At 40.0% G+C, this 26342-nt stretch overlaps 1 protein-coding gene and 1 non-coding gene across 2 annotated transcripts in view; one reads left to right on the forward strand and one right to left on the reverse strand.

Moving 5' to 3' along the window:
- The window catches only part of CCDC170 (coiled-coil domain containing 170), a 66015-nt gene that overhangs the window by 16586 nt on the left and 23087 nt on the right, over positions 1 to 26342 (forward strand). The window contains exons 4-7 of the mRNA XM_056853655.1: positions 9099 to 9355; positions 10799 to 10937; positions 11884 to 12069; positions 25182 to 25499. Coding sequence (XP_056709633.1) covers positions 9099 to 9355; positions 10799 to 10937; positions 11884 to 12069; positions 25182 to 25499 — 900 coding nt within the window. The remainder of the gene's footprint in view (positions 1 to 9098; positions 9356 to 10798; positions 10938 to 11883; positions 12070 to 25181; positions 25500 to 26342) is intronic.
- TRNAI-GAU (transfer RNA isoleucine (anticodon GAU)) lies at positions 12890 to 12961 on the reverse strand. Its single transcript has one exon. It is a non-coding gene; the product is annotated as a tRNA-Ile (tRNA).

Genomic DNA, 26342 nt, shown 5'->3' on the forward strand with positions numbered 1-26342 from the left:
TTGGACTGAGCAGCAATGTAACAGTTGGAGATTTATTAAATTGGACCACTTTTATGAGTTAATTAAAAATAATGAGTTTGTGTCGGTGAAACAGTAAATCAGCTTAGTGGTTATTCCATTTAATGGTTTCATTATTTACACTTAGCAGCTTTGTGTATCAAAAAATTCATAAGGGGGAATTGAGGGTAGAGTTGGATAAGTTTGATTCATATCTTGAACAAAAATAAAATGTTTAGTACAGTTTAGTATAGCTATGTGTTAGAAATTAATAGTAATTTGACCCCTAGTTACATTAAAAATGGCAGAGATCTCAAGGATATGTAACTGGCATGAAAATCTGGTCTCATCTTCTGTCCAAGGGTTCTTTTTTCTGCTTCAACTTTATTTAAGGAGAATATATGCATCAATGTCATCTGTCACCAGTTAAAATAGCAAGGATTTATAATAAGGCTTGCAATAGCTGTTGGTTTTGTAAGACTCTGAGAACAGACTTTCTTCATGTGTGATGATACGGCAGAAGTGTTTTGGGACAAGGTAATCAGATTACTGGCAGTGGCGTTTCAGTGTAAAGTAGACAATATAATTGAATGTATACTATTGAACTCAGTAGTTTCAGTTCCCAAACAATATCAGATTATTGATTTGCATCTACTGATGGCAGCAAGACTTGTCTGCAAAAACGTAGAACTCAACACATAGAGCATCAGCTGGAGATTGGTTAATTAAAGTAAAAGTTGTTTAAACTATTGAAATCAACTTTGCTGCAAAAGCACCAAATTGCTCAAAGGATATTTATGGGATGATGTTACCTTAAAAATTGAAAATCCGATTTAAGTGAAGAGGTGATGAGTTAATCATTAAAATTTGTTACACATAGTTATCTCTTAGTGTGTAAGAGCTTCAATAGTTTGTACACTGTAAATTTTGTAATATGTTGCTTTGTAAACTTTGAAGTTATATTTTGTTTAGCTCGTTTTGTTTTTTTTGGAAATGTATGTTATAGAAAATAAATAAATATTTAAAAAATGGTACTTGTGCAGAATTCAGCACCTTGAAGCACCCAGCTTCCTAATTTCTTAAAAAGTTTTTTTAATTTGTAGTTTTTTATTTTTTTAACTCGCACATACAAACAAACAAATACAATACAATTTGTAACTATTCAACATCACACATTATGATAAATTGGATCAAGAGGTAATGACTTTAAGAATAGTAAGTTAAACCTTTACCCATTGGAACGTATTGAGTAGTTAAAACAGGTATTTAAAATCGGGAAAAGCCAACATTTCAAATTTTTTCTACGATTGGAAACCATGTTTCTAAGAAAAGTGACTCGTGGTTGGGGTTTTCCGTTTGCTGTACTTTTTCTGTTATTTTTTTCCATTATCAGGAAGTCTTTAATACAATTCAGCCACATAGAAACTGTGGGAGGATTTTTGTTTCTCCATTGTGATGCTATTATTATTTTTGCTATTGAAATAAGAATTCGTATGAGCTGGATTCTAATCTTGGGAATTTTGGGATCATATCCTTGATTTAGTAATATGAGTTCTGGTTGTTTTGGTATGGAATAACCTGTGAGTAAAAGGATTTCTCTTAGAATACCGTCCCAAAAAGAATTAATGTGTTTGCATGACCACCAACAATATAGGTAGGTACCCAGACTACCACAATTTTTCCAACACTTTGGAGAGAAGGAGATATTAATATGGTTTAATTTCACAGGAGTTAGATACCACCTTGTCAACAGTTTCACCTTTTGCATCTTGACAGAAACTATTCTTGATGTATAGCTGTATGATTTCCAAGTTTGTGACCAGTGTTTGTCTAAAATTATTTTTTGACCAATCTTTGTTCCACTTAGTTAAGAAGGTAATAACTCCTTTTTCTAATGTTTTCCCCAGTAAAATATGATAAAGTTTTGAGATTAGGCCTTTTTGTCTATTGGTGTGTAATTTAACCAGAGTTTCAAAATCAGTTAGGGTTTTTTAAAAGCTTGTAAAAATTGTTTATTGTTACATAAATGTTTTAATTGGAAATATTGAAACCAGGGTAACTTAGAGCTAGTACCAGCTTCAATCCTGGATTTATCTAAAAGATGTTCTGCTTTGATGATGTCTTCAAAAGTAATTTTCCCATTTGTCCACCACCAAGTAAAGTCATTAGTGCTAAAAGCTGGCTTAAACCATTTTTGTCCTGTAAAGGGGGATATTCTAGATGGATGGGGTGCTAAAGTTTGTCGATATTTGTCCCAGATCTTTATTCTGAAATTAAAAAAGGAATTCTGAGTTGTTCTATTTGGTCTATCAGTGGGATTATTCCAGAGGAATTCAAATGTTGAGATTTGTGTTCCGCCAGAGAATTCCAAGTCTAACCAGTCCGGGGCAGGCTTATCTTTCATAAGTACTATTATATTTTTGAGGTGAATAGCCTCATGGTAGAGGCGGATATCTGGGACATCTAGGCCTCCTTTCGCGGATGGAAACCGAAGTATATTCAGTGAGATTCTTGGTTTGTGATTATTCCAAATGAACCTTTGGATCTTGTTTTGCCAATACTTCCAACAGGAGTAAGAAAACATTGATGGGAGAGATCTAAATAAGAATATAAAGTGGGGAAGAATTAAACTTTTAATAAGGTTAATTCTTTCAAATAGGGAAAGTTGTATTCTTTGCCATTCCAAGTATAACTGGTTGAGTTTCTGATTTATTTTAGTTATATGGATTTTTTCTAGATCAGCAATATTGACAGGGATTGACAAACCTAGGTGGTTCCAAGTTGTAGACACCCACATGTAGTCAAAATTCTCTTTGATTGTTGAGAAGGATTTACCGTATTTTTCGCTCCATAGGACGCACCTGACCATAAGACGCACCTAGTTTTTATAGGAGGAAAACAAGAAAAAATCTTGTTTTCCTCCTCTAAAAACTTGTTTTATGGAGTTAATGCTGGCTGGGCTTGTGCGTGTCAGGACGGCGCGAGCCGGCGTTCCCCGCCCGGCTGGGCGCATGCGCGTCCGGATGGCACGAGCCGGCATTCCTCACCCCGACGGCCAGCTGGGAGGTGGGCAGGGCGCACAGAGCCGGCTGGGCGCGTGCGCGTCCGGACGGCGCGAGCCGGCGTTCCCCGCCCCGACGGCCAGCTGGGAGGCGGGCGGGGCGCACAGAGCCGGCTGGGCGCATGCGCGTCGGGACAGCACAAGCCAGCGCACCCACCCAGCCGGCTCTGTGTGGCCCACCCGCCTCCCAGCTGGCCGTCGGGGCAGGGAACGCCGGCTCGCGCCATCCTGACGCGCATGCGCCCAGCCGGCATTCACTCCATAAGACGCACAGACATTTCCCCTCACTTTTGAGGAAAAAAGTGCATCTTATGGAGCGAAAAATACGGTAGGTGATAAATGTACAGGGTAAAGTTCACTTTTATTTTTGTTAATTTTTAAACCTGAAATACTGGCAAAATGCCCAATAGTTTCATCCACAGAGGGGAGTGATGAGCAGGGTTCTGTGATACAAAGAACCATATCGTCTGCGAACAGTGATAATTTGTATGTCTTGTTTCCTACACTAATACCTTCAATTTTTGAATTAGTTCTAATGTGATGGGCGAGGGGCTCAATCGCTAATGCAAACAATAATGGAGACAAGGGGCACCCTTGTCTGGTTCCTCTGTGTAGTCTGATTGATTCTGAAGTCAAGCCATTAGTGGGGTGAGTGTAACTTGCTTTGATTGCTTGCATAAATTTTGGCCCAAATTGCATTTTCTCTAATAAAAGAATTAGGTAATTAGTTTCTACTGAGTCAAATGCTTTTTCAATATCTAAAGAAATAATGACAGAATCAGTTTTCAAGCTTTTGCAATATTTAATGATGTTCAAGGTTTTCCTGATATTGTTTGTTAGCTGCCTCTGGGGAATGAAGCCTGATTGGTCTGTATTGATATAGTTGCCTATAAACCTGTTCAGTCTGGCCATTAAAATTGATGCAAAATTTTTTGAATCTTGGTTTAAAAGAGAAATGGGTCTGTATGGGGATAGATTTGAGAGGTCTTTTCCTGGGTTTGGTATTAAAATTGTGGCAGATTCCGACCAGGAGGGGGGAGTTATTGCCCTTTCCATTACCATATTGCAAATTTCTGTAAAAGGAGAAGCGAGTAAATGAGAAATTTTTTTGTAAAATTCTGATGGAAAGCTATCAATTCCAGGCGCCTTGTTAATTTTTATTTTTTTGTTAGTATCTAAAACTTCTTGGGGGGTTATAGGTTGATTTAAAAGTTTTTGGTGGTAAGCTGATAAGCGATTGGTATAATCTATTGTATTTAGATACTTCTCAATTTGTTGAGTCTTTGGTCTAAGGGAAGAGTATAATTTTGAATAGAATGTGTGTAATAATTTTATGATAAGAGTTAGAATCCGTATGGGTATGGCCCTTTTAATCCTTGATGGAACTCACCAATCTTTTGTTTAATTTCTGTCGAGTTCTCCATGCCAATTTTTTAATGATTTAGGACCAGAGTGCCAATAGCGCTGCTTCATAAATAATATGTTTTTTGAATTTGGGAGGATTCCAAGAGTTTGAGTTTTTTCCTTTCTGTTAATAATTTTTTATAAATAGATTTACTTCCCATTTGCTTATGAAGATGTTCTAGATTAGTAATAGTAGTTGTGATGTTTTGCCATGGCAATGAATTTTCCCCTCAATACAGCTTTAAGGGCGTCCCAAGTTATTGGGAGAGCTACTCCACAATTCCAATTGAGGTCTAGATAATTTTTTATTTCAAGTTCAATTTCTTTTGCAATAGAGCCATTTGTCAGCAAATTTCGGTTGAGAGACCAATGGTAATTTTTTATATTGGTTTTGGGATTTTTTATTGTGGTCTCAACCCAGTGGTGATCAGTCCATAACTTTAGTCCTATCTTTGTTGAGTTGAATAGAGGTAATATTTTTTTTAAATTAAGATATAATCGATTCTAGTGTATGTCTCAAATTGTGAGGAATAATAAGTGTAATCTCTGCAATTGGGATTGTGTACTCTCCACAAATCAATCATATTACATTTTTGAAGTGTTATGGCTAATTTTGATGTATTGTTTCACAGCTCAGATGGGGAACTACGTTTTTTGTTTGTGATTTTAGACCTATCTAAATAAGGGTTGTTCATAATGAGCTCTGCTCCCATAATAACTTCTCCCTCTTTGAAGTTTTCTAATTTCATAAGAATATTCTCAATGAATTGAGTTTGATTGGTGTTTGGGACATATACTGATGCCAAAGCAATTTTGACGCCATTTAAAAAGCCTGAAACAAAGATATACCTGCCATTATAGTCTTTACTAGTTTTTTGTAGGGTAAAATTAACATTACTGGAAATTAAGATGGGAACTCCTCTTGATTTGGATGTGCCATAAGCATATAATGTCTCAGCCCATCTCTTTGATTGGAATGGTTGTGTTTTAGAATTTTTTAAGTGAGTTTCCTGGAGGAAAACTATATCCGGGTGTTCTTTTAGAATCACAGACTGGATACGCTTGGCCTTGATCCGATTATTTAAACCTCTACAGTTGAGGGAGATTATTTTGTGCGACATCAATAACAACTTACAAAATTATAACTCTATAACTTTAAAGACTTATCTAAATTTCAATTTACTTATTAAACTAAACTAAACTAAACTAAGCCCCTCTGGAAAAGGCTATACCCAAACATACACACACACAAATTAAATAGGTGTATTAAACTCACCCTTGTTATTTAACAGTAGAAAGCACTTAATTCTATATCTAGCCTATTAAAATACAGGGTCAATAATGACACCTGTAGCCGGGGGGTTTATAATAAGGAGGGAGAAGATCAAACTACCCTGAACTGCACCACATAAGCTTGTTAATATATGCAAAAGCCGCAAATTAAGTTTTAAAGTATGCTCAACAGTCTGGGGTTTTGTTATCATTTTTTGGGTGTGAAATGCTTTTTCAGTTCTGTGGAGCCTTTAGTTGATTGAGTTTTCGCCAGATCTTCATTCAGGGTTTCCTTTATGTCTATCTGTAAGTCTTGAAGGAGTTTGTAACCTGAGTCCAGGTCTTCAGCTGTGAAGGTATGGCCGTTTTTTCGTACCAAAATATTTGAATTAGGCAGCCATTTGTATCTTGTAGATGCTGCTGAAAGAGAGGATGTGATGGGTTTCAGGATTCTTCTTTTAGCGAGGGATTCCGGTGCAAGATCTGGGAAAACTTTGATTTTCAACTGTTTAAAAAGAAGAAAACCTTTAGCTCTGGCCTCGTTGTAAATCTTGTTTTTGGTTCTGTTGTCTGATATTTTCACTATAATGTCTCTCCTTAATGATGAGTCTGGTTTAGGAATGGGGCCTGATCTATATGCTTGAGCAATATAGGGAGCTACCCCATCCTCCAAGTTAAATATATTAACTAACCAATTAGCTATGAATATTTCCAGAGGTTCGGATTGTTCCACCTTCTCAGGGAAACCTCTAAGTTTCAAATTATCTTGACGCAGTTTATTCTCCATAATGATTATTTTTTCTTTCAAGATGACCTCCTTTGACTGCAAAGCTCTGATCTCTTCTTGAGCAGTTATCCCCAGCTCTAATGCTGTTTCTGCAGTTTTATCCGTTTGCTTTAAGTTATTTTGGAGCTCTAGAAGAGAAGAAGAAACAAGTTGGAGTAATTCTTCCATCCTACTTACGATTTTGTGCTCGAGTTGGCGAAGGGCAGTCGTTATTTGATTTTCCACGGCTTCTGGAGCTTGTTCTTCGCACTTTTCTTCCAGCTTAACTTGTTCGGCTGCCATTTTGCCTGCCTGGCTGCCTACTGGAGGCTCTGAAGGTCCTCTACGCAGAAAAGGCTTCAAATCCGGCGATTTCAGGTTGCTTTTCGTGTTTCTGCCTTCCCCTGATTTTCCCATAGCTTTTTGGATATTTTCGGCTTAGCTAGGATTTAACTGCGGCGATTTGTAAGAAGAACTCTCTCATTGAGTTTCTTGGGGCCACACCAGCTATTTTGCTGGCAGAGCAATGCTGCAGCAAAGAGGGGTGTTCCCTGGCTGAAAGGGGTGTGGGAGCTGACTAGTGTCATCTCTGCCCCTAGGAATGCCCCCCCCCCCCAATTTGGGCTTTCGCTTCTGAGATTTTGCTGCCTGTGCTGTGTTGCTTTTCACCGCCGGCGTAAGTGCCCCCCTGCACTGGCATCCATGCTACTTATCAGGGCACAAAGTGGCATGGACACCCTGCGCCGGCTCCTATGGCGCTTCGCCCTCCCCTTCAGGATTGCACAGTTTATCCATCTATTTCTTGCCACACTGAGCAGGTCACAGCTGAATAGAGGATGTTGAAGGGGGTCTATTTGATGAGAACCACATTGACACGGTGTTTATGAACTAATAGCCTAGGTAGGAAACCATGCACAAACTTTATAGCAAGAATGAATGTACTAAATTACTGGTTCTAGTTGCCTTATTATGTGCACAGGGCTTTTATTTTAAAATTTATGATACACTTGTCTGATGATTCGCTCCATAAATTATTAATTATGGATCATGAACACATTTATTGTTGCCAGACTTTTGATCTGTTTAATTAACTATTGGATCAAAAGTCATTTTTCTTTTCTTTTTAATTGTACTTTGTTACCATGTAAATACAATTTTAAAGTGGAAAAGTAACACTTCAACATAAGGCAAACATTTGTTATAGTATTTGAAGCTTTTCTGGCTCCTATATTTACCCCTTTCTTTAATTCTACAAAAGTATTTTAGTTTTCTTTTTTAATTGTACTTTGTTACCATGTAAATTTATTGATCTGTTTAATTAACAGACTTTTGATCTGTTTAATTAACTATATTTACCCCTTCCTTTAATTCTATAAAAGTATATTTTATTTATTGTACAAATGTTAACTGCTTCTATTTAATTCTGTTTGCAATGAAAAATACGTGCTTTTGATCTCTGCTTAAATGAGACTATTTGCTTTTAGTTAAATTTACAGTTTATTGATAACTTGTATGTGAATGTAAGACAACCCACTTTTTTGGGGGGACATACCTGTGAGTGAATACTGTATCTTTGCGTGACTACTGTAGCTTATCTATGGGACAGATTAACAGAACCTATTTACTCTTATTGGTATTGGCCAGATGTTATATCAAGTATATTTATTGATCTTTCTTTGTTCTGGTAACTGGTTTTCATGCCATTTAACTTCCCTTGAAGTAACTTCGTTTGTTTAAATATGCTATCTTTACAACACCATTCAAAGTAGACAAGTGACTCTGAGAAAGAGGCTTTGTTAATTAACTGTTATTGTAGAATCATACAAAAAAGTGTTTCTCCCTCAGACCTGGATATAAAGTATCTGTTAGAATCTATGGGCTATCAAGATCTACCTTAAACTTAGGGCATAATGACAGAATATGCCCAACTTGTGCTGGGTCGCAGATGCATGACCAGACTTGCAGACAAATATACGTTGGGGGAACTCACCTTAAAAAGCACTCACTTGCATGGAGATGTGGAGGAGGGGGAGAGAAAGATCTTTCTTTTCCTTCTCACCCCACTTTCACCCACAAAATGGGTGAAGGGCAAGTGGAGCCTTTTGAGGGCAAGTGGAGCCAGAGAAAAGGGATGAAAAGCTCTCCTCCACCTACCTTTCCACTGGAAAAGCAGTGTGGGATAGAAACTGGACATTCTTCCCCCCCCCTCACAGCACTCCCTCACAACTCTGAGCAAATGAGCACATTTTAAGGTGAGTTTCCTGATGTATGTCAGTCTGCAAGTTTGATTGTATATCTGTGACCCAGCATGTACTGGGTGTATCATGTAGCTTAGCCCTTAGATCATTCATCCATCCCAGCAGTTTACTCCCCCTAGCAGCAGCTCACCCAAACTTCAAGCACAGGTCTTTAAGATCCTTTTATTTATAGATATTAGTGATTGATTCTGGGATGTTACATATACAAAACATGTTCCATAGCACTGCTAAACTACAGTGCTCCCTCTCCTTTCTTGAAAATGGTTAAAATATGCAGTCTCCATTTAACCTTTTTCTGAACTTTTCCCTCCTTTGTTTCTTGATCTGTCTTTGTTTGAAGCTTCTAGATCTGAAATCCAAAATGGTCTCTAAAGAAGTATCTATCCAGGAGCTGAAGGCTGAAGTGGAACGCTATAAGGAAAATGATGCCAGGCAATCTTCTCTACTTTCCTCTATGCAAAGTAGAGTTCAAGAGATTGAGAGGGAATCAGGTACAATTGCCATTTCTAAAAAACAAGCAGACCTAAAAGTAGAGGCCATGCTCCAGGAGAACTTGGAACTGAAGAAGGCAATTTGTGAACAAGAAGGGCAAATCAGGTAGGGTCATGAGATATTCTTATTTGAAATAAAACTCCTAGAGCAATGGGCAGCACAATCCAGAGGGGAGGTAGTTGCACCGTGGCCACGGTCAGCACAGCCACGGTGCAGTTGAGCCGCCTCCTAAGCAGTTTGCTGCGCCACAGCAGGCAACCCAGCAGGGACGCTCCCCCAACACCCATTGAACTGCTCCATGGGCTGTGCCTATGATTTTGTGGCATAAGTTCGTGCCGGCAAATGTGGGCGTTCCTGAGGCGAAAGGGCTTGGATTGCTGCCTACTGGCGGCTCTGCCCCTGGGAACACCCTCTTTGGTACCGGGGTGACCTCCTGCACTGGAGGTGCATTGCTGCCGCAGCTGCACTGACACTTAGGCATGGCGCTGGTGTTAAGTGCCTCGGTGCTGCCATAAGTGCCCCTTACACCAGCGCAAGTGGCATGTATGCTGGCACCGGGGTCACACAGCCTCCTCTTGACTTTCAGCTCCCCCCTTTGGATTGCGCTGCTAGAGTAAGAAGTGTTACCCACAGTAATTGCTTAAAAAAAGAGGCATAGGACTGTGAGTGAAAATCCTTCCCATAGAACACTGTTCTTTCATTTTTTTAAAGTAAGGGTGGTACACTTTATATCTGAAAATGTGATAAAACATTTGTAAATACACCACGAATTATGGTTTCAGGATTATCATGGGCACCTACAACTTTTGATGTGGCTTCTGACAGAGGGCAGCCCTCATCTCCACCTCTGCCCCTGTCCTCCATTCATTAGTTTCTATCCCATTTTGGAAATATGACTTTGTTTTGTTTTAGGGTTGGGGGTGGGTTAAACGCTGTTTGAGCCTTGTGTATTCCCCCGCTGTCCAATTCACATAAGATGCTGGACCTCTTAGGGCACTGAAAATGACAAACTTGCATCTTCTGATTGTGGCAATAATACTGTTGACTAAAAATTGGAAGCTTCTCCGGCTGATATGATGCTCCAGAGTAAATCTGCAGAAATATCTGTGTAAGGTTTAGTAGATTAAAATAGAAAAGGAATGCCATCAGATAAAATTGTGAATGATATCTGGAACAAGGAGTGATTATTGTTTTGAATAATCATAACTTGTAGGTGTCAAATTAATAAATTGTCAATTTTTAATATAAAATGCACACTATGTTTAAAGGTTACTGTTAATAGTTAAAGTGCTTTCCCCAAAAAATTTAAAGAATGACAAACAATTAGCAAACTCCTGCAAGCCACTTTGGAGGCTTATCCCTATTATGTACAAACAGAATATTGTGTAACATCTTTTTGTGCAATTATTGCAGAACAGCTAAAAAGCAAACAGGGCAATTGTTGACTGATCATGTGGAAATGCTGAAATATAATGCTGAAAGAAGTGAAGAGAGACTCTTTATCATGTTTCTCATATTAAGTCATGTGTTTATTTTATGCCCTATTAGACAATATGTAAAAGAATCTGAAGAAAGCAAGATCCAAGCCTCAAAGGCCAGCAGTGAACACGATGAATTCATAGCACGTCTTTGCCATTTGTTTGACATAAGAGGGAGAGAAGAGCCACAGGAACTTTTGCTTTCAAAGGTTTCTGATTTATAGAATAAACATGAAATGATATTTACCATATGTGGGACATAAGAATCTGGTGAAGTTATCAAGCTAGAGCTCTTACTGGGTGAAAACGCATGGTCACTTCATCCTCCTTTAATCCCTGTTTCAGCCAGGATTCAGCCAGGATCGAACGCATGCGTTTCGCCAAATGTGCGTTCGATCATGGCTAAAACAGGGATTAAAGGAGGATAAAGTGACCATGCGTTTTCACCCACTGTGTCCATCAGAACATTGCCAACTCAAGTGAAAGCATGGCTTACATTGTTTGGCACAATGGGAAGCCCACATGTTCTCTGGGTTACTTGTGGGTTTTCCTAACAGGGCCAATAGTTCCCCCCTGGGACTGCTTCAGGCTAAGAAATGGCATAGGAGGGAAGGTTGACGCTCCTTATTCACAGGCAGTGTGGTCCTGATTCATGATTCATGTGTGATTGTGTTATGTATGGCACAGGGTGGGGACCTAGACCCAGCTTGTGTTCTCAGTGATATATGAAGTGGTGACATGCAAACATGCTCAACGGAATTAACTCTGAAGCCTAGGGAAGTATAAAGGAGATCTTTCCCAGCATGTAATTTAGCATGATAGTAAAATGTTCTGAGCACCTGCTGAAGAACAAGGACCAAAGCATCCAAAATGCATGTGACTTCCCTTGTCTTGGATCATCTAACTGCACCTGTTTGTCACAGTGTGCTAACTCTGTAATTCACAGAAGACTTGGTCTTCACCAGCTTTACAGCCTGACTCTCAGAAAAGTATAATTCCAAACCCATTTCCCTGTTAGAAAGGTAAAGAAGTTAGACTTGAAGATAGATGGAGCAAGTATGATGTGATAGACAAACAGCATTGAAATGTATTTATATAGACAGCTGCTAATGGTAAAATAACCAGTTTTATGTAATTGCCTGATTTTGCTTCCAGATCAGTGGCATGCAAAAAGAAAATGCTGTGCTAAAAGGACAAATTGCCGCACTTGAAGAGGCCTCAAATGTACATGAGGTGGAATCAAAAGCTAGCAGAGAAACCATCATGAGGCTCGTTTCAGAACTGGGCAAAGAGCAGAAGAACTCAGCAGCCTGTTTTGAAGACATGGAAAAGCTAAGCCATGTAATGTCTTTTTGAGAATGCCTGTCTTGTGGACTGGCCTCAGGCAATATTGTAATGTTACAAAATACTTTCTTAAATCAGGCCACTTAAAAAGAAGGATTTGGGTTCCAGACACTAGGTACTTGAGCTATGCAAGACACTCATACTTTAAAATCACTTGATCTTAAATTATAGGAGGAAAACTTGGCTAGAGGTGGAACCCAAAGGCAAGAACTGTTTTGGTTCTCGTAGGTTATCCGGGCTGTGTAACCGTGGTCTTGGTATTTTTTTCCCCTGACGTTTCGCCAGCAGCTGTGGCCGGCATCTTCAGTGTTACTCCTCTGAAGATGCCGGCCACAGCTGCTGGCGAAACGTCAGGAAAGAAAATACCAAGACCACCGTTACACTGCCCGGATAACCTACAAAAACCAATGAACTCTGACCGTGAAAGCCTTCGACAATATTAAGAACTGTTTTGGTTCAGTGGGTTTGCATTGTTTGCCCTTTGTTCACCCAGAAAGCAGAGAAGGATACTCTGAAATCGTGGCATGCCGAGGCCACATCCTCAACACAAAGTTTGAAGTAGTGGAAGAGTGCTGGCTGAGATAATTTTGGTGAATTGTTGTGGTGCTGATGGCATTACTTTTGGAAGCAATCCAGTAAGCGTATGCATATGGAAAAATTTCATCAGAATGGTTTGAACACATGAAGCTGCCTTATACTGAATCAGACCCTTGGTCTATCGAAGTCAGTATTGTCTACTCAGACCGGCAGCGGCTCTCCAGGGTCTCAGGCTGAGGTCTTTCACATCACTGACACCTACTTGTCTAATCCCTTTAACTGGAGATGCCAGGGATTGAACCTAGGACCTTCTGCATATCAAGCAGATGCTCTACCACTGAGCCACAGCCCCTCCCCTGTGTGGGTTAGCCATGTAGATGGGTTAGCCATGCATAACATGGGTTAGCCATGTATTTATGCTTCCTTCCCTGAAAACAGAGCAGGTCTCTTCTTCCATAACTCCTTCGTAACTGTGCAGTGTCTGGGTTGCAAGTAGGGTTGCCAACCTCCCCGTACTACCTGGAGATCTCCTGCTATTACAACTGATTTTCAGCCAATAGAGATCAGTTCACCTGGAGAAAATGGCCGCTTTGGCAATTGGACTCTATGGCATTGAAGTCCCTCCCCTCCCCAAACCCCACCCTCCTCAGGCTCTGCCTCAAAAACCTCCTGCTGGTGGGGAAGAGGGAGCTGGCAACCCTTGTTGCAAGTTCTGGTGGGAAATGATGAAGAGGTGGAGATTTCTTTGAAGTTTCCTCCTTATGCTCAGGAGGCAACCCACTTTCCTTTTTAAATTGCAAAAGTATCTTTCTTCAGCATTGCAAGGAGATGCAGTTAGAAGTTGTGAAGTAATGTAAAGCCATTAAGATCCCAGCACCATTTTCTTGCTCCTTCGATCTCTGCATCATTAAAAAAAGAACTCCAATCCAGAAAAGGGAAGGCATCATTTTGATTGACTGATTCAGATGCAAAAATGTCTAGAGTTGGATTGTAGTTAGCAGTGCAGCAATTGGGTTTGAATTCAGAGGTTTTACAAGCAGCTTGCCACATGATAGCCATGAGGTAAGAAAATGTGTTCCTTCACAAAGATACGCCAGCCACAACAGCAGTGCCCAGGGCAGCAAAATGGTACTTATTCTCATGTACTGCAACAGATGATCAAGCAAGTTTAAATGTGAGGGGAGTGAGTAAAGAGGGGGGGAAATGTGGCTCACTCAATTGGGTTAATCTGGTTTAAATTAAATTCTGATTATATCTAATGGCCTTGAAACAAGTTAATAGTCTAGAAAAGAAATAACAAATTTGGCATACAAGACTTATTGGAAGCAACGTAGCAGGGCTTAAACATAGGAATTTATGTTTCTTCTGAAAATCTTAAAATGTTGCTATTTGGTAGAAACCTGGAATAGTTATAAGAATAAATGAAGTCCAGGCACTTTGAGACTGAAAGCAGTTATTTATCACAGTTTAACCCAAGTGTAAAGACTTCCCAAATTAGTACCAAAATAACTGCTATAAATTGAGACATCTTATTGATAACAGTAGCATCCTGTCCCTGGATTGTGAGGAAGATGGGAGGTGATAGACTAATGAATTTTCAATATTTTCAAAGCAGACAATTCAATTTTTGTCTTGGAATATTGTTAACATTTCACTCTCTAGTCTAGAATAAAGAAAAATTTGTCATGGAGGTTCACAGAAGTATTGTTGAACAGCTCAGGATAATTTTTTAAATCTATTTAAACTACAGTTAAAAAGTTCTCAATTCATAGTGAAAATAGAGTAGCATCTGGTATTTTGAATGTTGGATTGGTTCTTTGTATGTCTAAATCTAAATATTCAAAAGGCACAATTTAAAATAATCTGTTGATTAATCTGCAGATGTACAGTTGAATAATCTGCTGAAAATGTGACAGTTCAGAGGCAGATTATGAGCATATGTGGTGGGTGTGTTTGAAAGTGGCAGATTATTGGAATATGATAACTGATAATATTAACGACATAACTACATTTAGAATAAGAAAGTAAGTTTTGCTGTGTAACCTAATTTGAGGATAAAGAACAGACTTTCCATTATGAGTCAATTTAACAGCTGCAAAATTAGTTTATGTGATATATTAGCTACAGTTCCTAAACAAAAGTTCTTTATGTAGTGCAAGTGGAAAAGTTGAGATATATCAGATGGGCTTGTGTTAGTGGAAAAGAGAATGATTTACCAACTTCTTCCCAGACTTAGAAAAAGGCAGTACAATTATTTATTGATTTATCTAGAAAATTTGTATGCTACCTCTCTAGATATTTTTGAAGCAGCTCACAACAATAAATAAGAATATTGGAGTCGATTATATGAGCTTGCCCCAGCTCAAGTAATCTATATATTGTAGATTTTATAGTTTTGCTGGGCATTTATTTTGATTTTATTTAATTTATACCCCGCCCTTTCCAACCAAGTTGGACTCAGGGTGGCTTCCAGTAATACAGGCAATATGTAACTTATATGCTATAAGTTAAAAACACACAATTTAAAACTGTAATTACTAATTTAATGTAAAAGATGTAGTTCTAAATTACATACCTACTATATATAATACTAATTATTTGATAGCAGGTGTAAAAGAAATTATGTATTAAGTAATATTTATATATATTTGTATTAGAAAAATATAAATTAAATGCAAAAAAAAGTTTTGAGTTCACATGTTCAGATAAACACCCTACGCCTGGAAATAGACAGAGGGGTGGGCCTCACTTGCCACAGATATAATGACTGCAGATGTTTTCCATATTCCTTCTCTCATGCAGTCCTTTCCGGTCCCAGGAAAATTCCAACTCTGATCTAATAAACAAGTGAGTTGGGAGGAGCGTGAAGAAATGGCCCTCTCTGTTCTATCTGTGGAGGTGTTCTGACAGAAGACACAGAAAGGACAATTCCATCTCCCTCCTCCTTCTCCACTGCAGCCTCTCAACCCACATGGGTATTAGGCCACACAGGCCCTATAACTTCAGGAATAAACTTTCCCAGGGTTGGAAAGTTCTGCTTGGGAAGCACTACACCCACACAGGTATAAAGTGGGGCAGGGTGGTGTCATCGCCAGGGTCATAATGGCCCTCCCTAGAAGTGCAGAGAAGCCCAGCACCATCTGGGTGTTAACACTGGAAGTCCTAGTGATAGTCACTCTCATCTCATCTCTATATTAAATAGGCAAAGTAGGGGAGGTAAAGAATTTTATATGAGCATCTGAAAGTTTCTGTCAGTCTGGATGTTCAGTGCTAGACCCTGGATGGACCTTTGGTTTAACTAAAATAAATATTTTCACTTTAGTTTGTGGTAAAGGGGCATAGGAGTTCTGCATTATATGAAAGAGGAACTGGCCGTTGCTGGGTTTTAAAATTGACAATTGAATATCATTATATTTATAAAAATGTGTGTAAAATGTTTTTTTGTATTCTCAGTTTACATTTTTTTAAAGTAACTCTCTACCCCTTTCTTTGTGGAGATAAAAAGGGAAAGGCATATGTCTGCAACGGAAGGGGCTAGAGACTCAATTTTTTTTAAAGGTGGGCATTCAGAGAACCTGTTAGACATATTGTTATAAAGGTATATTGATATAAAATATTCAATTGTTGATTTAAAACAAACAGTGATAGGAGGGAGGAAATGCCCATCATGGGGACTGTGTCTGGGACAATGGCTCCTGTGTGGGAAGGAAAAATCTGAACTTCCCCACCCACATAGCAGCCAGGTAGGCTTTACTGCAGTCTTTCTCAGAACTTTGCAGCAAAGCAGGTTTGAGAAAGATCGGAGAAAAGCTAGGGAAACCTCAAGGGGTGCACAAATGATCCATGATGCTATGGGGAAAGCATGAAAGAAACTTGCCTCCCAACAGCATTAAACCCATAGCTGATAACTTGCATGCAAATAGCCTATGTGGTTATTGATTCCCACATAATAATTCGACAATATTCCTGTGGCAATACCCCTACCAATTGCCTTTCCTACTCTGTTGTCATTTTAGTATTAAGGAGGGCAAAGGCTGGTTGGACTGTTCAATCAGCCCCACCCATGTGGCTCAGGTATTCAAACACCTTTGAGATTTCACCATGGGGAAGGGCATAGTTAAATTGTGGAACTCCCTGCCCCAGGATGTGATGGCTGCCAACTTGGAAGGCTTTAAGAGGGGAATGGACATGTTTGAGGAGAGGGCTATCCATGGCTACTAGTCAAAATCAGGGCCATCTTAACGCATGGGTCTGATGGGCACTTGCCTGGGCCCCCCACGAGCATAGGGGCCCTATGCTAATCTGTGTATGTTAAGTGACTTGCCATAAATAAATACTACTACACAGTAGTCTAGACTATACTAAACTATAAAATAATATTTGCTGCAATGTTATTGTGTTACAAATGGACATTGTGATTTGCCTCTGATTTAGTATCCCTGGGTTAGTATTGCAGTCACCTCTGCCACAGTGCCACCTCACCTTGCATGTAGGCCTATGTGTATAGATCTCGTGCTGTATAACGTAATTTAGTGGATATGTTACGTCACTTAAACTCAGTTGACATTACTAACATTAGACCTACTGTAGTACTATTAATAGCAATGACATGATTATTGGATATATTTATACATTATATATGAACCCAGGTATAGGGCTATGCATAGATTATTAGTGATTCAACCTGAGATTCAATCACAACATTGAACACTTGTACTGTAATCATGTAGTGGTTATTTAAGATTATGAATTTATGATGCAGTACTAATAACCAGGTATTGATAGTTTATGAATATATGAATGGATAAGCTATTTAATTGTGCAAGTTGAGAAAATTTTTGAATGTAGTCTGGTAGACCTATACATAGATGAGGCTAGATCAGTGCCAGACACCCTAGCTATGCCAGTAAGCTAGATCTAGGTCTTCTCCAGCAGTTTTGTGAATCAGCACACAGTAGAGAGTTTGTATTAAGAATAAAGACTGTTCGTACAATTAAAGGAATGACATATTCATTATGGAAGCAGAATGTTTAAATATTTAGGTCTTGTTGCAAGCACACTTATATAATATAACTCTACATCGGACTGGTGTGGGACTAATACTAAATATTTAAGATATATATTTCCAGGTGAATAACCCTTTCAGCAGAAATGAAATGTAATGTTTTGAATGGAGCACAGATGAGGAAGAGAGCTGCAGAGGAGGAGAAAATAGGAAAACTTCCAAAATTAATATTGTTGTCAACACAGGTGCAACGACAGCCACTCATACCATTCCTTCAGATATAGCATCCACATCCACATCCATTCCTGCTACCAGTCATCCAGTTTCAGCAGACATTGCCTGTTGCTGCTGCTGGTAACATTTTACAAGAGGAAATACCCAAATCTGTAACAGTAAAGCAGTTTGCAATCCAAGACACAGATCCGGGACTATGGAACATTAATGATACTAACACAGTAGATTACTGGATTCGTAGTGGGCCCTCATCATGTCAGAATCATGATAGCAACCTTTCAAACTCACGCAGAGTGTATAAAACAGCTGGAGTAGAGAATATGAAGGCAAGGTATTTATCAAACAATGTGTTCAAACGTGATCTGCGGAATGGCGAGTGTGTAAAACGTGAATGGCTACTCTATCCACCATCCCAAGGTCGTTTGTACTGCTTTGTATGTCGCCTATTGTCCAAGAAAGAATCTCCCTTTGCTACATCGGGGTTCAATGACTGGAAGCACAGCAATGTTATTGTAGAACATGAAAATGGAGAAGAACATTGAAAGTGCATGACAGCATATTTGATAAGGCATAAAGAAACTGGAAGTGTAGATTCTTTATTATTTGAGCAACATTGCTCAGAGCAGGAATATTGGCATAAAGTGTTGACACGTGTGGTTTCTGTAATTCGCTTTCTTGCCTTCAGAGGTTTGCCATTTCGTAAAGAAAATCAGATTATTGGGTCAGCAAAAAATGGCAACTATTTAGGTATACTAGAGCTGCTGAGTGATTTTGACCCTTTCTTGAAAGAACAGCTCAAAATGTATGGAAATCTTGGAAAAGGGAATCCGTCATATTTATCTGCAAATATTTGTGAGGAATTTATTGAATTAATGGTACAACAGGTTCTTTGTACTGTTCTTGAAGAAGTAAAAGAGTCAAAGTATTATTCAATAAGTGTAGATTCCACTTCAGACATCTCACACACAGATCAACTGACATTTACTGTCCGATACATTAAAGGCTGTGAGCCTGTGGAATGTTTCTTGATGTTCATCCCCATCTTTTCTCATGGAGCAAAGGATCTAACAGACACTGTTGTGGATTTTCTTAATGAGAACAACATTCCACTATCAAACTGCTGTGGTCAGTCATACGATAATGCCTCAAATATGTCTGGACGATATACTGGATTGCAAACACGGCTTCATCAACTCAATGAGTTTGCCATCTATGTCCCCTGTGCTGGACACAGCCTGAACTTGGTGGGAGTAAAAGCAGCAGCGTGTTGTCTACAGACTGTAAAATTCTTTGACTTTGTTCAGCATCTGTATTCATTTTTTGCTGGTTCTACTCGTCGCTGGAATGTATTGACATCATCTGTAGGAAAAGATTTTGTGGTCAAGCGTCTGTCTGACACACAATGGTCAGCACATTTTGATGCTGTTCATGCTCTGTATGGGGGTTTCGAGAAAATAAAACATGCACTGGATTCTCTATCAGCTGACAATGAACAGCAAGTGAATACAAGGCGAGAGATAGAAGGATTGAGCAAAAAAATGGAAAACCTGGAAACAATTTTTCTCACAAGTCTTTGGAATGACATGCTAGAAAGAATGAACAAAACAAGCAAGGTCCTGCAATCAAAGGATGTGAACATCCTTGTTGCCACGAATCTTTTTGAGTCTATGAAAACCTATCTTCTGTAAACTAGAGACAAATTTAGTGAATATGAATTCAAAGCCAGGAGTATGTGTCCAGATACAGATTACAGTGATGGGGAAAAACAGGAACGAAAACGAAGCGTGCGTCTTAGTAGATATGATGGATCAGAAGAGGTACTTCTCAGTAAAACCGAAAAGTTCAGGGTGGAAACTTTCCACCCTAATCTGGACACTCTAATCTTTGAACTGACAAAACTTGCACAGGCTTATTCACAGATTGGAAATCTGTTTTCTTTATTCAGTGAATTGAAAACTATTGCTTCTGATGCACTAAAGAAAAAGTGTGAACATCTGGCTAATATGTATCATAAAGACCTGAATTATGATGACCTTTTAAATGAATGTGAGCATCTCAAGCACTACATGGCTCTTGATGAAAATTGTGAGACTCTCCCTGCACTGTACAGAAAAATAATTTTGGACAATTTGAAATTTGTATTCCCGAATGTTGAAATTGCACTCAGAGTGTTCATGTGCATGATGGTGACCAACTGTACAGGAGAATGTTCTTTTTCAAGACTGAAACTTATTAAAAAATCTGCTTCGTAGCACCATGGGGCAGCATCGTTTGAACTGGCTTTCACTCATGTGCATGGAAAAGGACATCCTGAAGACCATTGACTTCAAGCCAATAATAAAGCAATTCTCTGAAAAGAAATGCCGCAAATGCTTGTTATAATAAGAAGTTCGTAGTAATTTCATACTCTAATCTGTGTGGTTTACTGAGTATTATTGTGTTTTTCAAGCCTTGTGTATTGTTCAAAGGTTTATCATGTTGATTAGTTGCTGCTGTACAGCATGTTTTTAATATTTTAACACCAGTTTTGTTGAAGTGCCAATAAAAAAAATATATGTTTAATATTATCGACCATTTACTTTTTATTCCTGTGAGTGGTTGTCCTAGGAGCCCCAGCCCACTGGTTTGCCCAGGGGCCCATAATGCTGTTAAGACAGCCCTGGTCAAAATGAATACTAGTCATGATGCATACCTATTCTCTACAGTATCAGAGGAGCATGCCTACTATATTAGGTGCTTTGGAACACAGGCAGGACAATGCTGCTGCATTCGTCTTGTTTGTGGGCTTCCTAGAGGCACCTGGCTGGCCACTGTGTGAACAGACTGCTGGACTTGATGGGCTTTGGTCTGATCCAGCATGGCTTTTCTTATGTTCTAACTCTAATATAGCTGTGTGTGTGTGTGTGTGTGTGTGTCTGTGTGTAAATGGAGTCAATGAGTGTCATTCAGTCCACAATATTTCACATCCGCATTTTCTCTACCTGCCAAATCTTTTCTGATTCACTGATCTTTCTTCTCTCTCCTTGAACCTTATTTTCCTGACTTTTTAAATGAATGGGTAAGCAGTCCATTTGCTCTTATTCAGATAGCATTATAGAATCATAGAGTTGGAAGAGGCCATACAGGCCATCTAGTCCAACCCTCTGCTTAATGCAGAATCAGCCAAGAGCATCCCCAACAAGTGTTTGTCCAGCCGCTGCTTGAAGACAGCCAGAGAGGGGGAGCTTACCACCTCCTAAGGCAGGGGTGGGGAACCTTTTTTCCGCCAAGGGCCATTTGGATATTTATAACATCGTTCGTGGGCCATACAAAATTATCAACTTAAAAAATTAGCCGACCAAGCCCCAAGCAGGCAGCTGCCCCAGGTGACCCCCCCGGAACATGGGCAAGCAGGCAGGCATCCAACCAGTGGCGCACTCACCCACCTGGTGGCACAGGATGATCTGTTGCACCAGCCGGGCATAGCCGTCCAGCTGCACGCCAAAGTTGCTCCTGCTCCGCATGGTCAGGGCCGGATTCTACAGTCGGCTCCTGCTACCTCCGCCTGCAGGGATGAAATGAGGACACACTGCCTGAGAACTCCCCCCCCCCATTCTGGCCCTGCCTCCTTTAACCCCTCCATCGTTGCCACTTGAAGTACAGAGGGAATACGTTTCTCCATGGCCCGGGTGGAAAAGGGTTAACACAGATTCTTTGGCGGTCCTAGCAGGTCCATAGCTAACGACTCTTCTGCAAGGTGGAAAAAGGTTCCTTTTCTCAGCAAAATAAACTAACATCTGCCTTGAATAGAGGCTATTCCTGTATGTGGGAGGGGGCAGATCACCAGTCTTAGATCCTTCTGAGCTAAAGATCTGCCAGGACCCACGAAGGGCCAGACCAAATGATTTCGTGGGCCTTAAACGGCCCCCGGGCCTGATGTTCTAAGGCAACCGATTCCACTGTTGAACAATGTGTATTGTAAAAGAAATTCCTAATATCCAGCTGGTACCTTTCCGCCTTAACTTAAACCCATTATTGTGAGTCGTATCCTCTGCTGCCAATAGGTACAGCTCCCTGCCCTCCTCTAAGTGACAGCCCTTCAAATACTTAAAGAGGACAATCAGTGTTAGAGGCCATACTAAGATCCAGCTAGCTCTTTGAAGATCCTTTGGCTACTGTTACAAGGCAGTGCTGTTTTCACATGGGATTCAGACTGACAAGCTCCAATGTAATCTTCACTTGCACTTTGTCTTGATCCTTCCACTATCACCTGTAACAGAGAACATATTGGACAGTGAAGCCTAACATGCCTGATGTATCACTGTCTCTCTTCTGGATTTAGCAGTGCTGTCAGTGTATTTTCATCTTCCTTTGGCTTCTAAACAGATACTTCCTAAAGCAAGTTTAAGAAGCAAGTTTAATTCATGGGGAGAATGACGAGAGAGCCCCTGACTCCTGACATCTCTGACTAGTTGCAATGGCTTTGTTTGTCTTCTGACTTTTTGGTTCCCGTATGCTGTGCCAATGCACTTCTAATCGGTTGTCCTTTCCACTTCCTGTGATCTCCCTCAGTATTATTCAGATAATTAAAAAATGACTGTGCAACCACATCTGTTGAAAACAAAGCAGGCCTTCTTTAGGCTTTATGCAAACATTGTACACATACTTCTGAAGCACAGGTGTCACCAGACAATGACTTGTAAGTAGTGACTTTAAAAAAAAAAGATGCTGGCTTTAAAACAAAACATGTATTATAATGGTGCTCTCTTAAATTATTGTGCCTAGTTTTCTATTTCAGAATTAGTTCCTTTGAAGTGTATTTACATTTTAAAATCTTAATAACATCGAATTAGATCACCATCAGCTGTTATGAGGCTGGTAAACTGTGTGGTGCTGCACCTGTGTCGGGGAAAGAGAACATTTGTCGAAATAATATTGCAGTTTGAAAATGTTTCCTTAATTTTCTGTAATAGCCATAATTTAATCCTTGGCATGGGAATACATTTCCCCCCTGCTAAGATGTTTTAAGAAAAGAACCAGGCAAATTAAATTTAGTGGAAGCATGCCAAGAGGCAGAAATGCAGGTTTTGCTGGTTGTGACATCGCCAATTAAAGTAGGTTTGAATGGTGGTGTATGCACTGAGCAGAGTTCTTTCTTTAAAAAAATCTGTATCTAGTATTGGAATAATTACTGAAATAAACTTGACCCTCCAAGTGCTGTGCCCATTTGGCATTCAGAGCCAACTACATCAGGAGTCCCACTGAGCACGTATAACCAGTTGTCTAATGCTTGTGTTTTACAGAGTAGAAAAAATTTCCTTCATATTCCTAGTTGCCAATCAGAAAGTGCCCTAAAGGATTAATAGCAATTGTTGATATTAAATTGTGCCTAGCCAAACTTGCTTTCATGCTCACTAAATAGTTTGTGTTTTTATTTTGATACTGCCAAATTCCCATCAGTGTTTAATTAAATAGTACCAAAATCTTTGCTTTGCCAGCATGTTTTCAGAAGTAGAGAGGCTTGTAAACAACTTCTATAACTGAGGCCCAGACACTTAGAACATGGAGTGCAAATTGCAGTGCTTCTGCTCATCGTCTTAAAGACTCAGGCACATAACTGTTTTGCTTTGGGGAGGAGAATGAGAGAGAGAAAGTTAATAGTTATGTTTAAGAGATGGATGAGAGCGAGAGAGAGAGAGTGTTGGTTGGCTGAAGCACCATGGGGTGCAGGATCTCCTCTCTGGGGATCTGATACAGAGTTGCAGATCTGCAGTCCTGTAAGAAATACGCTGCCTCCATCTGTGCTCCACTTAATGTATGTAAATATAGCAAACTTTACAAAAACACTATAAATCTCCAATGTTCCCCTTCCTAAAGGAAACCAACCCCGGTATGTGTTGCTTCTAGAACTTGCCACTGCTCAGAAAAGTGGGGAGCATTAAAACACTGTTGTTAGTGGCAGGATCGTGTTTCCTTATGCTGCTGTGACTGAACCAGAAGAGAGATAGCACTGATGCAAGAAAGCCAGCAATTATTTTTAGGAAATAAAGGAAGCAGTCTTTGTAGGAGATAATGCATCCCAGCAGGAAGCTGGGCTGCAGAGCATGCACTTGGGAGTAGCTGAGGAGATCCATGAGGTGGATGAGCAGCTGATGGGCTTGTACTGTGCAGAATATCAGGAGAAAAGCTGGATATGTAGGTGTGCAGCTTAGGGCTGTTGAAAAAAAACGACTACTGGAAGATAGTAACACACAAACTTCGAGATGTGTGGCCGAATTCTGTGCTGCTATCTACAAGGCCCGAAAGGATGTAATGTACAAATATGTACAATTTGAATAGATAAACATTTGAGAAGCTAGTTTGCTTACCTTTTTAGATATGGGATTTTATTGATATATTTTATTTTTCAGACTTTTCGATTGTCTGATATTGTTTCATTACAATTTATATAGCTCTTGATTAGATGTTGTACTTTTGGTCAAATGACCATAAAATAAAGATTGATTGATTGATTGAGTGGTGGTCTGGAGCGGTGGTCACTGATCTGGTGAAGCAGGTTTGATTCCCCACTCCTCCACATGGGCGGCGGAGGCTAATCTGGTGAACTGGGTTGGTTTCCCCTTTCCTACACGTGAAGCCAGCTGGGTGACCTTGGGCTAGTCACACTCTCTCAGCCTCACCTACCTCACAGGGTGTCTGTTGTGGGAAGGGGAAGGTGATTATAAGCCAGTTTGATTCTTCTTTAAGTGGTAGAGAAAGTCGGCATATAAAAGCCAACTCTTCTACTTCCTCCTCCTCCTATTATTATTATTATTATTATTATTATTATTATTATTATTATTGGACCCCCTTAGGGATTTTAAAGATAGCCATGAGAATCTTGTAATGCTTGGTGGAGTTGTATAATTTGATGAAATAATCAATATTTTCACTATTGCTATATCAGCCAGCCATGAATGAATGACATTGTAGGGGGCCACAAAAGTCCTTCAGACGCTTTATGTTCCCCATTTCGAGTCTGCTGACCTATTCTGCCTTTGCTCATGATTCACATAATGCTTGGTGTTCTGAGGGGAAAGCATTGGGGGGTAGTTATGTTTAAGAGATGGACAAGCTTTGTTCTTCTTACCCTTGACAAACAAGACATGAACCTGCCAAACTCTGTGTATGAGGTAGCCCCGTTAGTTCCAGCAGAAATTCTTTCTCTGGGTCTTTAGCGGGCCATATCAGTTCTACTGGCAATAGTTCCTGATGCCACTACTCTTCCCGCAAATGATTTATGCTGGGAAGCACCTGTCTGTTTCCTCTGTCTTGTGCAGTGTAGATAATTTGGTTGCTTTGGTTGATATTTCAGGATCTAAACAGCACTACAACAGCCAAGCAGAGTCTTGAGAAGGAGATCAGAAGCCTCCAAGACAGGCTGGTTGCAAGCCAGAGGGCTTGGGAAGTCTCACAGGAAGATCTGAGCTACCTAAAGAGAAGTGCTGGTAAACAAGAAGAGAGCCTTAAAAACTGCATAGAGGAGGCTAGGGCTGGAAAAAATCTGCACAATGCATTTAAGCAGAAAATCATTACCCTACTCCAGAGTAAATGTAACACAGTCAGTCCATCTGAAGAGGTAATTGTGGAGACAATTCGTGAAATGTGCCATGAGGAAGAGAGCAACAAAACAGTATGTAAACATCTTGTCTATTATAAGAATCCAACACCCTTACTTTTCTAGTACTTAAGCCTCTTTGGTGGCCTTTTTGTCTATATGCCATTAGCTCCCCCCCAAGCTTTATCTTCTGTTTTAAGATCTACAGCATCTTTTCTCATCATTTAAGAAGAGCATGTAGCTATTTCCCAGGTGATCTTGGTGATGAAGAGTCAGATGTTCCCACACCCATGTGACCATGGAGAAGGGATTTCAGGTATTAGCTACACTTCTACTTAGACAAGGAGCCCCGTGGCGCAGAGTGTTAAGCTGCAGTACTGCAATCCAAGCTGCTCATGACCTGAGTTCGATCCCGATGGAAGTTGGTTTCATGTAGCCGGCTCAAGGTTGACTCAGCCATCCATCCTTCCAAGGTCGGTAAAATGCTGGGGGTAAAGGGAAGATGACTGGGGAAGGCAATGGCAAACCACCCCGTAAACAAAGTCTGCCTAGGAAACGTCGGGATGTGACGTCACCCCATGGGTCAGGAATGACACGGTTCTTGCACAGGGGACCTTTACCTTTTACCTACTTAGACAATATACTATGAATCCTTCACCACCACCACCCCACTAGGCATAACTTGATTGCATAGTTTACAGCATAGTCTTTGTCACTAGCTTTCACTTACATTGCCACATTTGTATCTGGATATATTGTATCTCTATGGCGGAAAAGGGCAAACTTTCCCACTGTTTAAAGCCCAGCTTCTCCATTGAGATACATTGCAAAGATCACACTAAAGCAGTGATGGCGAACCTTTTAGAGACCGAGTGCCCAAACTGCAACCCAAAACCCGCTTATTTATCGCAAAGTGCC

This window comes from Euleptes europaea, chromosome 7 (genome assembly GCF_029931775.1).
Source record: "Euleptes europaea isolate rEulEur1 chromosome 7, rEulEur1.hap1, whole genome shotgun sequence".
Classification (NCBI taxonomy): domain Eukaryota; kingdom Metazoa; phylum Chordata; class Lepidosauria; order Squamata; family Sphaerodactylidae; genus Euleptes; species Euleptes europaea.